This window comes from Cinclus cinclus, chromosome 9, assembly GCF_963662255.1.
Source record: "Cinclus cinclus chromosome 9, bCinCin1.1, whole genome shotgun sequence".
In the NCBI taxonomy this organism is placed as follows: Eukaryota; Metazoa; Chordata; class Aves; order Passeriformes; family Cinclidae; genus Cinclus; species Cinclus cinclus.
The window spans coordinates 18,273,360-18,289,804 of record NC_085054.1 but is presented as its reverse complement, the minus strand read 5'-3'; the positions used below and the strand labels follow the sequence as shown (position 1 = coordinate 18,289,804).

General features: G+C 42.1%; 1 protein-coding gene across 1 annotated transcript in view; it reads right to left on the bottom strand.

Moving 5' to 3' along the window:
* SLC15A2 (solute carrier family 15 member 2) overlaps positions 1-10,748 on the bottom strand; it is a 37,731-nt gene extending 26,983 nt beyond the window's left edge. The window contains exons 1-5 of the mRNA XM_062498302.1: positions 10,617-10,748; positions 7,233-7,320; positions 6,487-6,628; positions 4,579-4,671; positions 3,387-3,486 (exon numbers count right to left, since the gene is read on the bottom strand). Of these exons, the coding sequence (XP_062354286.1) occupies positions 3,387-3,486; positions 4,579-4,671; positions 6,487-6,628; positions 7,233-7,320; positions 10,617-10,748 (555 nt within the window). The remainder of the gene's footprint in view (positions 1-3,386; positions 3,487-4,578; positions 4,672-6,486; positions 6,629-7,232; positions 7,321-10,616) is intronic.
* Positions 10,749-16,445: the final 5,697 nt, after the last annotated feature.

Sequence of the window (16,445 nt, the reverse complement as noted above, 5' to 3'; positions counted from 1 at the left end):
ATAACCCAGAACTTGCTTCCGCTAAACTGTAAAATTATGTTTTCTTTTTCATTCTAGCTTTTTGACTAGTTATTTATCATCATAGAGAAAACTAGAGAAATGAGCAGCCTCAGCAATCTTCCCCATTCCTGGATAGCCCTTCCAGGGTGTTGAGGGTGGTGTAGAGCCCTCTCAGTCCTGCCCTCTTCTAGCCAAATTGTCATGGCATGTCTCTAACCCTTCATATCTGAGCAAATCAGGATTTCCAAGAGCTGTGATAAACTCAAGCATGCAGCTTTTCACATGATCAAGTCTAGAGCAACAATTACCAAAAATAATGTGGTGATAAGAGAAGAGGATAGTGATGCATAAAGAATTTGGAGCATCTTATTTCACGCATTTTCAGATTTTAGTGATGGAAAGAAAAATTATCAGAGAAAAGCTGAAATAACTACAAAAATAATGACCCAGCAGCTTGCAAATTATAATGATTGGAATAAAGAATTTCCTCCCTATTGTCTTAATCTTTAGAGCAGACATACATTAACAACATGATTTGGATTAGTTAATTTGAGAAAAGGTATTGCACATGATAATCCTGATCTCCTTGGCAACCAGAAAATAAAGAAACAAAGAAAAGCTATTTAGCACCTTAAACACTATACTGCACTGTTTGAAAGCAGCTTTGGTCCCTAATTAATATGCGCAGCAGCTTCACATTCATATAACATATCATAAATATAATTTTGTTCAGGCAATTTTAACTTGGACTTCTAATCCCATACTCAAAGGCATTTGGGAATCTACTGCAGATAAATCTGTTTTCTCTATCAGACCTCTCACCAAATCAGTCCCCATCACTGTCTGTAGTAATACCATTCTCAAAGTGGCAGATCTAAGACTATTATGCTCCTGAATTACTTAAAAGAGGATCAGATTGATGTTGTGCATTTACCTCAAAACATAAACTTGTCTCTAGGAATAGCAGGGGCAATTTACTTATTTATACACAGAACTACTTCATCCCAAGTTTTCAGATGAAACAACTAAGCCTGTACACTTAAGGACTCCGATTAAGTTTATTGGTGTCCTGAAAATTAAGGGGGAATCAAATGTTTCATTTCATAGGGAATTTTCAAAACTTATTTCAACATACCTGGAGTGGAAGAAAATAAAAACATAATGCCTCTCAAACACCACTCCAGAGGAAAGAAATATTCTGATTGGCCTCAAACCTTTCATTCCCTACAAAATCAAAATTTCTCATTCTAATTCTGATGACTTAAACTTCTGATCATATAGCATAAAGCATTTGTTTCTTCTGAAAGGCCAAGTCACTTCAAAATGGTAAAATAGAATACTTTACATTTTGAAAAGAATAGTAAAATAGAATACTTTATACTTTGAAAAGAATGTTTGAAAGAGAATGAATAGAACAGAACACATTGTTCTTATCAGAATGCTTTTCACAGTTTTCTTTCTCTAAATTAGTTTTTCTTGAAGGTAGCACACAGGTGAATGTTTGAGCTTTTGTAGTTGATAAATTTGTTGGAGAGGTGTAGTCTGAATGCTGGAGAATGGGTACAAGCCCACACAACCATAGGCAGTTCAGGTTTTCTCTCTGTAATGCAGTTGCAGTCGTAAATTTGGAATAATAATATGTATGTGCATGAGAGAGGTGCTGAAATTCATTAGCTGAAGCCTATAAAACACCCTGAAGATAAGTGCTACATATTATCATACTGTAATTATGTGGTAATTGAAAGATGCTGGATAAACACCATTAATCATTAATATTCATAGAAGTAGCACTTGTGTAAATGCTGCTGTTGGACCTCTTAGAATTCTTTTGAGACATCTATTGGTGGAGCAATCCAGGATGCCCATGCACTGGGTGGGATGCATGCAGTTATCCAGAGCACATGTGCTGTGCTGCCAACCTGCTTTTGGTCAGAGTTGTGCCAGCTGGGGAGGCTGGTAACCACAAGAGCATTGCTAATCCCCCTTCTCAGCATTCCCTAAAGCACTAGGTACAACTGACAGCATGTAGACATGCCTGCAGGAGGATCTGCTTTGGACAAGTGACCACAGAACATCCCACGTTTTGTTACATCTTAGCAATCATAAGCTTTATCACTTCAGCATCACTCAGTTCACATGCAGAAAGCACAACACTTCCTAAAATTTTAAATTTAGTCTGTATTATTTCATTATATGTTGACTTCATAGTGGGGCATTGCAAAAGACCAGGAGAAAACTACCATACTGAGCTCCTTGTCCAAGGGGCCAAGTCTTATCCAACTTTACCAGTGCTTTTCCTGACACACTATTAGTCTAATGTCCTTCTTTAATGCCTCCACTGATGGGCATTTCTATCTCCCAAAGGCCCTAGTATGTTCCAGCATTTCTCTAGATCTATTTCTTGAAAAAAATTTCACACTGTCACTCCTAAATAAACCTCCTTGATTTTAAACCTATTCACCACAGACCCCAACACTTATTTTCTTTTTTGTGGCAGTGGCCTTCTACATATTTGAGGACTTACGCCATGCACACAATGAACTTATGCCATGCACACAGTTGCTGATTTGAATACTTGTCATTAAGAAAATAGAAATTTTTATTTCTGTGCTAGGTCAACATAAATCTATTTAACTTGAAGTCAATTGCATTTTGCCTGAGGATTAGCAGATCCTGACCTGCTTTGCTTCCTTAAGCACTACCTCATCCCTGGTTGAGCCCCAGTGCTGAATAATGGGAGTTTGAGATTAGTGCAGATGAGGGGCTAAGTACTCATGACAGAGAATGAGGACACAAAGCAGCACCTGGACTACAATTCACAGGATACACAGCACAAGCACAGCTAAATAGAAACATTCTCTCAACTCTTTATAATTTTCCGTTCTGGAACGTCCAGAAAACATTCTGGCATTACTTGCAAAAGACTAGAATTTCATACAGTTCTTTCTAAACAACATCTGAGACACAGACTATGACTGATTTGAGGAAAAATCCCACAGAAGCATAGGCTGGTGAAGTCTTTTCTTTAATTTGCTGTATTCCACTGCAGTGCATTATAATCACCCCTGTTAAGCTGATCCATGATATACACAGTTCCATGATATGCAAGCCAGGATTTTTTAACTACTCTGATGACCAATTAACGTTTAGATGATTTTATGCAATTATGACCTATCCTTTCCAGTATCAATCCTGTTCTGCTGTCATTTTGCCTTCCTGAAGCATCTAGAGTCTCTCAAGTCTTATGCAAACCATCCTACCTCATGTCTTACTATGTCTTTTCCAGAAAACTGGTCCTTATTCTAGCACAACAGGATTTTGACCTCATAAATGTCCTCACAAAGTAAGCAGACACTGCAGATTTTAGGAAAGAAAAGAAGTCTTACATGTTCCTCTTCAAACTGGTCCCCACCAAATGCAGAGACACAGGGCTTGATACCTCCCGTTCCAAGGGCGATCAAAAACAGACCAACCATAGACAGGACCCTTCATGCAAGAACAAAAATATCACCATTGCAAAACCTTTCCAGAGCTTATGAGATCATTTTAGAGTCACCCAACCATGATTCCTCTGATAATGTTGTCTTTTGCACACAGGTAATGTTGATGAGCCAGATAAACAAACAAATTAAATTTCAAAATAATTTGAAAAACTAATTAATTATCCTAATTTCTGCATTCCGTACCAATCAATTAACCAAACTGATTTTGTCAATTTCTTGTTGTTCTGAGGTCCAAAGGACATAAAGGAGATCAAAGATCTGTGGAATTATTTTTACTCATATGACAACAAAAGCTGTCAGAGATCAATTGAGAAAAAGAAAAAATGAAGAAAAAGGGGAGTACTTTTTGCAGCCTTGTAGCCTGGGTAAGAGCAGACAAACTGCTCGAATTAAGCTCATTCTTGTGTGCTTTCTGCTTCCAGGTGGTTTTCAAAATACCATTGTTGGCCTGACAGATTATGTCTCCAGGGAACAAGAGTATCAGGGCTGGCCAGTCTGGGACAAAAGAAAACTGTTCTGTAAACAACATGTGCTCCTGCCTGCATGTGCATTTATTTTGAGCCATAACCACACAGACAAAACCAGCTTGGTGGTTTCAGAGACACTACTCTGACAAGTCTATCAGTTCAGAATCTAGAGGACTGTATCCCATGGAAGAGACAGACCCATCCCTTGTCATCAGAAAATGTATTTCAGTTTTGTGTTCCCATGCACACAGGGGAACCTTGCTGAGCTGGGCAGCTGTGCTGATGAAATGAGGGAGGAGGGAGCCTGATGCAGGCAGTTGGATGGAGGAGACCAAACCATGACACATGGTGTAGCAGAGACAGGTGATCCCCAGTGCTTGTGTCAAAAGGGTTAGAGTCTGTGTGGTGATTTCCAGCTTCATCTGGCATGTTCATATACTACATCCACCTTTCTGCTCTTACTCAGACATGCCTAACCCTTCCCTGATGACAGTATTCCATGCACAGCCCCCAGAATGCTGACCTGATGGAGATGAAACAAATTAGGCTTAGGTAAACTGCCTACCACCACCACCTGATGCAGCACTGCAGCTTCAAGGGCTACTTACACATGAACTGCCTGGTTGCCCAGGGATGGAATGGCACCGACTGACTTTATCAGATGGCCAACAACATACACGATGGAGAGGTAGATGATTGTCCTGTGAGGAAAGCAAACAGCAGTGACTGAAGGTGCTGGGTGATGTACAATCTGAAAACAGAGTGTGCCCATGTGCCCTGATATGGCAGCTCTACTTGGCAGACACACAAGGAACTGGTTTGTTCTACCAGTGGTGCAGCGGGCAGCTATAATTCCTTTGTGTCAACACTGAGGGCACTAGAAGGAATATGCAAATGGTTCAGATTAAGGAAGGATAGCCCCCGCTTTATTTGTAGACATTAGTGAGCAGAATATATGAAAAGTGTTCCAGTCTTGTCACATATGGAAGACTGCAAAGAGAAGAGCACTGTTCATGTCCAACTCAGTTTCCAGATTGCTAATAACTGGCATTTTGTAGGATGGGCATAAGTGAATCTCTTGACTTGAAGGGATGTCTAGAGACTATTTCCCACATTCAACCCACCTGACCAACAGACCTGAAGTAGGAGTGTGGTTTCCTCATGGTAAGTCTGTTTTTGGTCCCAAGTATTTCTGAAAGACTGAGCTCATCTGTCTGCCTCCCATGTGTTGGCAAGGGAGAAGAAGAAATATGAGCAGGATAATAAGACTCTTGAGTGTATTCTATTCCTTCACCACCTTCTAGATTAAGAGAAATCTATGTATTCATGTGCTGAAGACACATGCAGAGGGAATCAAAGGGTTTGTAAGGACAGAAACAGTAAAAGAATTCCTAAAAGCTTTGAGCATGGAAGAGGTCCCTGATGCATTCAAACCCTGGCTGCAACAGCTAATTTAGCACCACATCAGATCATTCCTCAAAGCCCCTCTGATCTGTTATATTGGCCAAGGTCCAGCAAATCCACTTCCCATTAAATTATAGGGATTGCTCCAAGGAGTCTCTTGCCTAACACACAAGTATCTGTTCTCAACACATCATGCTGCAAGGTAGACATCCTCAAATACCAATGAACATTGCTAGGTGACCTTAAATAATGAATTTAATAAAGCTGGGTTTTTTTTTTCATTCAAAGGGTCAAGAAGATAACTAAAACTAAGCACAGAGAAAAAAGGACACTGATAGCACTTTAAGAACTTTCTTCTGGACAGGCTTATGGCAGGTGTTTATTTCCTATTGAGACTCTTCTGCCAGATAGGCTTAGTCCTAGAGAGAAGAGTTCAGCTGCACTTCAACCCCCTGACAGCCAAGACTCCTCCGACAATCAAAAAACAGTGCCAAGCAAACAAAGTCCTATATCCAGCTGGTCATCACCGCTCTAGGGTGGATGTTGGCTACACAACTTATCAACAGAAGGGAAGAGTGCCTAAGGACTTACTCAGGAAGAGCTGACCTGGTTATGTGCTGATGGAGATGATTTGAGAGAACACAGGTTTCTCAGGCATAAAAGTGGGTGTGTTGACACATTACCTATGCTGTGAGAAGTGTAAGTACATTACAGTTAGTGACATTTCATCTGAATCTGTGAGATCTACATGATGACATTGCTTCCTCACTATCTTTGAATCCTTCTCAGAAGCAGACCTTAGCAAACTGAGGGTTAATTGCCCTACACTACAGCTTCCTGAAATCAGGTAGGGAAAGACAGTGGATGAAAAGGGTTATTGTAATATTTAATTTGTCCCAGCTTTGTTGCCTGTTGGTCTTTACGTGTTAGACAAGCACAGAACAGCATGAGCAAACAGATGAGCTCTGTTAAGAGAGAGGAGCTGACCTTCACAAGTGTGTCCGCTGCACTCTGAGCTAGCTTAAAACTGGGACCACACGCAGCAACTGTCCTTGCACAGGCTGCACAGCATGGATGCATGCTGACTGAATTAGAGAGATGTCTTCACTTACTTGTACTTCCCCAGCCACGAGTCTGCCATGATGGCGCCGATGACAGGTGTGAAATAACACAACGCGGAAAAAGCATGGTACACAGCAGTGGAGAGATTCTCATCCCAGTGGAAGAAGCTTAAGAAATACAGTGTCAGGACAGCTAAAAGGAAACAAACAAAAAATCATATCAGATAATTAGTGTGTATATCTGCAGGTAAACAGGATCATGGTGGCAAGAAAACTACTGATTGGTCTAGAAACTGAGAAGTGCTGTGGAAAGATTTGTGCTTTCAGACCTGTTCCACATAATTTCTAACACAGGAGAAGCTAAAATGAGATATATGAGTATCTGACATCCTTTGCTCATAAACATTTATGTTTAGCAGAAAAACGCATTTTCTAGCTTATCTTACCCTAACCTGTAGTTCTGCTTATGCACATTTTCTATTTGCAGGTTAGGTGCCTGTAAGATTCAGTTCCCAAACACACTGATTGCACATCAACTATGAAAGACATCACGTAGTGGAAAACCAGGTTTGATATAGACAATTGTATAATAATTTAGACTGGAAGGTACATTTGGAGCTCTCTAGTCCCAACTTCTTCTCATCTTAGATACAGCAACAATGTTAGTACACTGATCATATATGCATTCCAAAATGTCAATTAACTTTGAAAGACAGCTGATACTACACACAGCACAGCTCAGAAACACCAATCCAGTTTGTGTAGGGAAAGTCACTCCCCAGACACAGGCCACATACCTCGCATGCCATAGTAGGAGAAGCGCTCACAGAACTCGTTCACCACAATGAAGGCAATGCTCAGGGGGTAGTTGGAGCCACAGAGTTTCTGTGGGAGACAAACAAGATCATATCAGCTGTCCATGCCTTCACCCCACCAACATATTCCCACAGTGTCTAGATGGTGGAGAGGAGTCCAGTCCAAAAACCAAGTGCCCACAGCTGCTTGAGTGGCCTGTGAGCCGGACTCAAAGGAGAGAGTGAACCTCACACTACTCTTGCCTTGATTAAGGCTCCCCAGTGAATCAGGCTAGACATGGGCCCAGTAAGGATTGTCATGAGGATTCGTGAGCTGCCAGCAGCCCACCATGCTTGTAGCTCCAGGAACTCCACTGGAAGGATGCTACTAACTCTCAACTGCAATGCTGAAAAGTCACTAAGACCAAAAAAAACCACCTTTGGATGCGTTTTCTTCCACACTTCATATAAAGCTACCACCCTGCCCCAAAACTTCTCCCTCTTCTAAAACCAGATCTTGCCTCAGAAACTGGGAGACCCCAGGGATCTGCTGTCTGCCTCTGTGTGTGAAGCTGCTACCTCGCTCAATCTCTGCTTCTTACTTGTGCTGAGCTGTGCCACCACTCATTGAAGCAGAACATCAGCCCTCTGTCCAGCACTCCCTCAGGCATGACACCTATTTCATATTCCGAGATTGCTGGCATAGTTGTGGATAATTCAGTTTATTAATCAGAACTTTTAAAAAACCCGGCAGCGAGACTGTCAAACCTAAGTGTGGCCACTCTTTCTCTGAGCCTGACTTTACTCCAGCTAACATCAGCACTTCTCAAGTGAAATACAAGGCGTTAAACAGATGAGTCTTGGCACGACCTTGTGTGGGCCTCTGTCCCTCTTGCTACCCCACAGTGGTCTGAGCTAAGCAGCTTTCAGCTTCCAGCTGCTTAGTAGCTCCACTGCCTCGCAACAGGAAAGCAGGTTTTCACAGCACTGCCCAGCCTCTGCCAATTAGTGGGAGAGAGGGGCTGGCCACGGATTTGGTGAGGAATTTGGGGGGAATGCGATATTAACAGATGCAACTATACTTATGGATTTAAACAGTCATGGTATGGGTCAGTGAAGTGAGGTGAACTCGTCACATGGATTTCTGTGTCTCATTTCCTTGTCAGAAATAATGAATTCCTGTATTTCTTCCCAGAGTCCCAAATGCAAATACAGTACCAAAATAGATGTGTTTATTCAGGTTTATTTCACCACCAAGGGACCTAAGCTTATTTGGATTCCCAAAGCAATGGCATTAAATTTAGAAGAGTCTATCTTAATGACATTTTCTTCCTCAACATTATGAAAGAGCAACAAAACAGACTGATTGTAAAAAATCAGAACTCCACAACTCCCACTCCCCCCTACTTTCCATTAATTAAACCTCTAAAGACAAATATTTTTATGTATAATATAAATGTATATATTTTTCTCACTAAATATGGGCTGCCTTTTTATAAGAAACCCTTGACTTTTTTGCTTTACTAAAGTAAATACGTAATTATTCATGTAGTTTATGATTTACTCTGAGACCATTGTGCTCAGCAATATGCCTTGTAAGAGTGGGCTCCCTCAGAAACTGCACTGGGGCCTCCTGCTTTTAGACTAGCCTAAAAATGGTGGCATATTTAAGCTATAAATGCACAAACACACAACCATATGCGCACACAGAATATTTTCCTCCAGTAAGTTCTTCATAATAGCAGAAGAAAATCCATAAGAGGCAGGTTATATTTTGTGTGGTGCTGGGAGGCATTTTATGAAATCGGAAGTACAATTGTACAACACGGATTTTTTTTTTCTTCCTCTCCTTCCCAGACCTCACTATACATACTCATAGTATTTAGTAAGATTTGATGGACGTGCAGAGAATGACTGTCCAAACCAGGTGGATAAGTGGCAGAAGCATTGCTGCCTGAACTCGACCCTCCACATCCAGTGCACAAGCCCCAGTGGATTTATCTGCACCGGTTTAAGGTGCAGTGACTCATTTCAGCCACTCCTGCTCTGGAATGGCACCTCCTACAGACGAGCAGGGGCAAGGAGGGAAAGGAGAGCAGGAGGCAGTGACTTCCCAGCTAAACCTTCCCGAGTGCCTGAGCCACGACCCTGAGTAAGTGCTTACAAACACATAGCAACAACTTACAAGTGGGGGTACTTCCATCTGGCTTGTGTGTCATCAGATGGCATCAGCACATGCAGAAACCCTCATGTATTCTCTCCACTGTGTCACTGACCTGCCTGTGGCCTGCCTGGACATCCAAAAGTGGGAAGCTTTCATCCATGCGGAGAGCCAGATGCAGTTTGCTCGCTTTCGCGGAGGCGGACCGTGCTCAGCAGAGAGCCCCAGCAAAAGCAAAGAGGTTAAGCCTGGATTCATGAACACACAGATAGTCTGCAGTGCCACAGCAAGCCTGGGATCTGTGGGATTATGGATCTCTTAATGATACTGTGGAAGTTGATAGACTGTGTCTTTGGAAAAAAGAAAGTTCATTTAAAGTACCCACGACAGGAGATGTTTGTTTTCAGCTCTCCTTCTTGCTGACTAATGGCAAAACTGGATAAAGATTAATATTTCCAAGGAGCACTGGATATCCAATAGTTAATGTCTGCACAGTAATTAAAATTGAGTTAAATAGTTGGCTTGCTAATGACATGACTGTGAGTTTTAAGACCAAGTATTAAATATTATCCTGCAAGTCAAAGCAGCTGCAATATAAGCCAAATTCTACCTGAATCCTATGCAGTGAACAGTTTTTAGGGGTCAAGCACTCAACAAGAATTAGCCTGAAAACCTGCACAAATATCAAAGCTGCAAGGCAACAACACATTCACCTGAATCAGGCTTTAAATTGGAGCCAAAGATGAAAACCCAAGGCTCTGGCACTACAGTTGGGCTCTGTAACATTCACCAGTGTCCTGTCCGCAATCCCTGTCTTTCCTTTTGCTTTTCAGCATCTGGGTACCCTTCCCTAGTTGGTTTCATAAAACTAAACAGAGTTCAGGTCTCTCCCTCCTGTTGATGCACAACAGCTCCATCCACTTCAGAGATCTAAGTTCTTTCCCACAAGGAAAGTAGTGTTCAGGAAAAAGGCAATAAAAACCCTCACCCTTTTCCCCAAACATTCAGACAGTTTGTGTTTTCCCTTTAAACTGCACTTTCTTAACTTAATCAGGTTAGTGGAGGGATTTTTTTGCCTTGAGTTGTTAAGGCTTATTTCAACCCTCTGCAAGAAAGGGTGTTTGTCTCTAGCCAGAGCACAACAGAGGAGAGAACAGAGAGATCTTGCAATGTTTAAAACAAGCTGAGCAGAAAGCAAAGCAAAGGAAACCAGCAGTAACACTTACCGGGGATTTTTTCTGAAGAGGGAAATCTCCTTTGGGGGGATCATCTCCTGCAGAAATAAAAGTGAACAAAGTTTCCTTGGATTCGTTTCTCTGAAAAGCGTTCATCTCCCCTCTCGCCTTGTCTCCCACCATGCTATGTGGCTGTGGTGAGTTGACTGGGAAGATTTCCAACCTCAGGCACGAAGTTTGATTCAGTTTGAGTTAACCCTAATTGAGCACATTTGTGCAGCCAGGGCAGAAAGGGGAGGGAGATGCTACCAGGAAAGACAACTCTAGAGTTCAAAAGGAGTCAGGGAAAATAGTCTAAATCAGTCACAGGTTGGGGCTGTCAGCTCTTTGTGGCACACCCTTCCCTGTTGTTTGGCATGCCCCCAGCTATTGTGCGTTCACCAGCCGAGAACGGTGCTAGATGCTGCACAGATGTGAGCCGAATAAAAATCCCAGGTCCCAGATACACCTACAGCCTGCGGATTTAGGAGCAGAGCATGCATCTCCCTCCCAGTGTGGTAATGACAGGTTTACTCTGCAGGGATCTCATTTCACTGGAAAGTCACATATTCCAAGACTTAACTGCAAAAATGTTCATCACACCAAACCTTTGGACGCTGGATGTCACAGATGCCTGCACTGTGTTAAATAATTTCTTTTCTGCAGGAGTGAAGTGACCCAGGGTTCATTCCCACACCAATTCCCTAGAATGACCTTGCTTTTTTCCATGGGATAGTTTAATTAAAGGGGCACAGCCAGCACCCAGAAGCAGCCCCAACCCCTCTCTCTACTTTCTATTATCCAGAAGACCACTTTGGGGCTCCATATGTGACAAATACAGACTCTCTGCGCTGGGAGTCCCTGGATTCCCCCTGCAGCTCCCTGTGCTCAGTTCCCTGTAGATACATTGTTGTCCCTCCTTCCAAGCCCTTCCCACGGCAATAGTGGAGCTCTTCATCAGTATTCTTCCAGTGCCAGTTGCAATTGCAGAACAAAACTCACAACCTTTCCCTAAACTATCCTCAATGCTTGTGGGTTTGCTGTAACCTCAGCGCAGTGCAGAGGATTTTACTTCCTCTTATACTTGGCTTCTTTAAAACGCAAATGTTCAAAGAATTTTCCCAAATATTTCTCCCTTCTCTTATCAGCAATGCACAGACCACACCCAGAATCCACAGCTGGTGCAAGGAGTCTGCATAAACTCATCCTTAGTGCAAGTACTAAGTTGCTGACAGCTCTTGGTTATCACAAGAACCAGGTTGGCGGCTAATGAACCAGGAAAGAAGCCTTTGGCCACACCACAGATCCTTAATCTGGCTTCAGTTATTGCTAACAAGACATGGAGAACACTTACACAAGGGAATCAGATGTGATGGCCTTCACAGAGGAAGTACACTTCCTATCCACATTCCATGGGCTCTGGCATTGCTTCCTCTGGAAATCCTGAGATTCCGTTTCACTCCTGCTCACTGGGCAGCTGACTTGAAGGCCAAACTTTTGACGGTGCCAGAAAGTTCTACCCCTTCCTTGTTCTTTTCTTCTTCTACAGCAGTGGCAAAACAACAGTCTGGTACCTCCTCTGTCCTGCCACAAACCTGCCCCTTGTCTTCAGCCCTCCCAGTGACCAGCACACACACACAACATTGCTTTTACCTGGGTGCAGCCTCCAGGGAGCTGAGGTTTATCAAGCCCTTTTCATGGGCATGAGTGCTCAAAAGCAGACCCAGTGTTGGGGGCAGAACAGGTCTTGTTCACATGGGTCCTGTCCCTACACACCAGGTTGGCAGGTACTCAATGTCCTGCAAGTCTGACCCCGTGCTAGAGGGGAAAGAAATATTTCTGAGCCCTCTGCTGGCATCTCATGCCCCAGGTATGCCTATACAGCTCCCAGTAGAAACCTGCTGTATTCTGCCATACACAGGCAAGCAGAGCAAACACAGCAGCAGAGTTATTAAAGGAATAATACAAAAGGAAAACAGGAAATGTTTCACCATCCCTTGCACAGCACTCCCACACTGCTGCAGTGTGATGCCTTAATGTTTTCAGCCTCCTGCAGCTATATTTCCTCTGTGTGTATACAGACCCATGCATCACATAAGCTAAATGACTTTTTTTTTAATGCTAGCATGAAAATCCCTATCTGTCAGTAGGATTATCATACTACTTGTCTAATACACTGCAGAGCTGTTTAGGCCATGAGCTGCCAGAAGGTCTTCTCAGACAGAAAGGAAGAAAAGGAATTCAAATGTCTGGCAATAAATGTTAACTTGGAGCAAAAAGCAAAAACAAGTTTAGGAGAATAAATTTGCAAGCACCTCGGATACAAATACAGACTAATATTTGATAGGAGACCTGTGCAACTGGACTGAAAATCAGGAAGGAATTGTATCACAATTGGAAATAAGGTGACATTTCTGAAGACAAGTATAAACAAACAGATCAAACACGTAGCAGTAGAGGTGTGCCTGCAAAGCTATGGCACAAAATGAACTACAGCTAGCAAGGGGACATAAAAGGCAATAAGGAAAGGTGTTAGAAATGCTGTCAATATTGGAGAAAGAGGAAGGAAAATGAAAAGCTGTTATTTAAACCAGAAAACAAGTAAACAAAAGCTCGTCCAGAGAAGCCAGGAAACTTATATCCTTTTTGATATTTTCACTAAAAAAAATAAATTGCAACAAGGTATGCAACACCTTTGAAATGAATCATCAGGAGTATGTGTGAAATGAGACAAAAAACCTGCTTAAATAATATTTGGATATCTCAAATATGCTCAGATCATCAAAGCCCGATGAAATTCACCTTCAAGTGCAGAATACCATATTGAGCCACTTCCCTCGTGAAGGGCAAAAGCAGAACAAGCATCACCACTGCCTTTAAAAAAGCAGATTGTTCCTCCAGGAGTGTTTCTCCATAGCAAGTGAAATACTTGATCAGATAGTCCTTTCTAAGCACCAAAAGGAGAATAAGAATTACAAAACAGCCATATCAGATTGGAAAAAAATGCTCTCAAACCATACTGATTTATTCTTTGGTAAATGGAGTAACAGCTAGAGCAGCTCTGTGCGTAATATATCCTAACTCCAGTGTCTCTGAACCCTCACAAGGAAATAGTGTCCATATGAAATGTCCATAATAGTGGACAACTGGGAAATCCCTCTAAGAGTATCAATGATTTTCCATCAGGTTAGGAAAGCATGAAACATGCAGGTGCTCAACTTTTCCATGAGCAAAGAAAACTTCAGCACAGTCATCACGGAGTTCTTGTTTGAGCTCGAAACCAGGGTGAAGAAGCCTGGGGGACAACGGGGTATGATTCCAAAATGGTGTAGCAAAATGAGAGAAACCATTTTATTACTCTGGAATGAAAATTATGAAATTTGGGAAAGAATACCAAATGCTACTCCTTTCTATTGACAGGAAAACAGCCAGAGAGAAGAACTATAATCCATTTTTGTTGAGGATAAGATGAGAGAAATAAGTGATTTTTCCAGTAAAGAATATTTGGGGGTCCTTTTTCCAATTTCCCTTTCAGTGAGAACAGATGAGAATTGGAACAGAGATGGTGTGGCTCGGCCTGCAGGGTTCAGACAACCCATGATGTCTGTTATATAAGAAAGTGTTAGGGACTACACAAACATCAGGTCCTGTCCCAGAGCAGGCACACTGATCAGGTGCCCTCCTGAATTCCTGTGAAAATCTTGCGCCAAAAAATTTCACCTGGTAAGTAAGAAAGCAAGGACTGCTTTCTGTAAGATCTCCTCTCTTCTAAATTATCCTTTATGGAGCTGGGGAGTCTATAGGATGATTCATGCTTAGTGTTATAGTCAGCTACCAGATGCCTCGCATAGCCAGAAGTTCCCATGAATACATTTTAATATGACTTTCAGTTCATAATTTAATTTTTTCCTGGTTCCCAAATCCTCACAAAGAGAATCTGCATTTTCACATTGCTTTTACAATCCTTACATTCTTACCACTCCCTGCTGCAGTACTGTGCACCTTAATCTGTTTATACTCAACTAATCTCTTCATTTTTACCTGCATTCATCTCATGGTACAATCCCTTCCTAATTTTCAGCTCAGCCACACTTGTCTTTTAATAATGAGTCTTATTTTTAATTCAATACACTGGCCATACTTTTATAGCCCTTTTACCATATATGTATTTCTCTCCTCTTTCTCTGTTTCTGAGATAAGGCTTTAAGAAACTAGATGAATGTGTGGCAGCAACACTTTGGGCTCGGTGACCAGACCCTGGAAGGATGTGATAACCTCTGGAGGTCTCCTCTTGCTTATTTTCTCCAATTCTTTGATCACAAGAAAGAGCAGTGCTTAACTGATTTATACAGATCAAGAGTGGTTTCCATTGCCTGCAGACTTCTCCCAAACTTCAAAGTAATTTAAGAAAATCATGTATCAAATCACTTGAACAACCAGGAAAATACGCCAGAAGCCTTCAAACCCACATCTCTCCTCTATTCACCAGCCATTACAGACTCAAAATTGTGAAGGCATTTAGATTAATACCACGAACAACATCAAGTACCTAATCTATATTTAAGAGCCTGTCATCTGGTCACAAGTCAACCTATAACAGTCAGAGAAACTTCTCATCCCTCCTTGTGCCATTTTCCCTTCAGTTTCCCCTACTGTCAGCAAGAAGAAATCTTTAAAAACTTCCTCACCAGCTTGGGCTTCCTTTGCAGGCTGTAGTGTGCAGTCCCCCTCTGCCATTCCAGCTGCTTCCCATGCCTTGGATGACCCCAGCTCTGTTGTGCCTGAAGATGAACCTCGTTGAGCAATCCCAGCTCTCTTTCACACTGCCGTTAATGTTTCACTTCTCAGCAGCAGTCCTTTGGCCACCAATAAAATAGTTAAACTTCCATTTATTTCTGATCTGAAGTCACCTCTGCTCAGCTCTCAAATGTCATAGGGAATCTGCCTTTCTTGAATACAGCCTCTGAGGCTGCATGGCACCTTTCATGGATGTTCACAGTCAATCACTTCGTGCTGCAGCTATACTATCTTTCAATAAAAATACTACTTCTGGCTGAGGGTAGGGACTGGCTCTGTGACTAGACAGGATCTACAGCTGGCCATAAATCCAATTTTTTGACACTGTACACCAGCAACAAAGCTGGTTATAACTATACATGGCTTACATTATCATAGAATCACAGAACAGGTTGGGCTGGAGGGGACCTTCAAAGTCCATCCATTTCAACTCCTCTGCAATAAGCAGGGACATCTCCAACTAGATTAGGTTGCTCAAAGCCCTGTCAAACCTGATTATGAACGTTTCCAGGGATGGGACACCTAGTGTTTAAGGTTGTGAAAAGACACAGGGCTTCTTCACCAATCTTTGACAGACTGTCTTCAGTTCCCAGTTCTTCACAGATCACATAGGAAAGCAGATAAAACATTGACAAGCTGTTCCCCCAAACTCTTTTTCACCTTCAAGCCATGAGCTGCCTGAAGGAAAATCAACAATTTTTCTACTACTACACATCTAGTTTAGTCCTTTCTGCTTTCCCACATAACCTCCTCTAAACTTCTGTGACTTTCTTTCAGAGAGGCTTTAGAGAAGATCTTCTTCAGGAGAAAATCCCAAATATTTTCTGCAGACACAAAAATAGTTTGGAGTGAGTTCAGCAGTAGAGTAAAATGTGGTCTCCATCAGCCAACATCATGGCCCTGAAGACATCTACATCCTTCATCTTCTTATTGCACTCAAGTCCCATCTGCTTCAAGGCCCCATATCTATCATCATCACCTCAAGGTAAAGTCAAGGCTACAAGCAGGCAGTCAGTTCCTGATGAACTCTGCTATTAGCTGAAC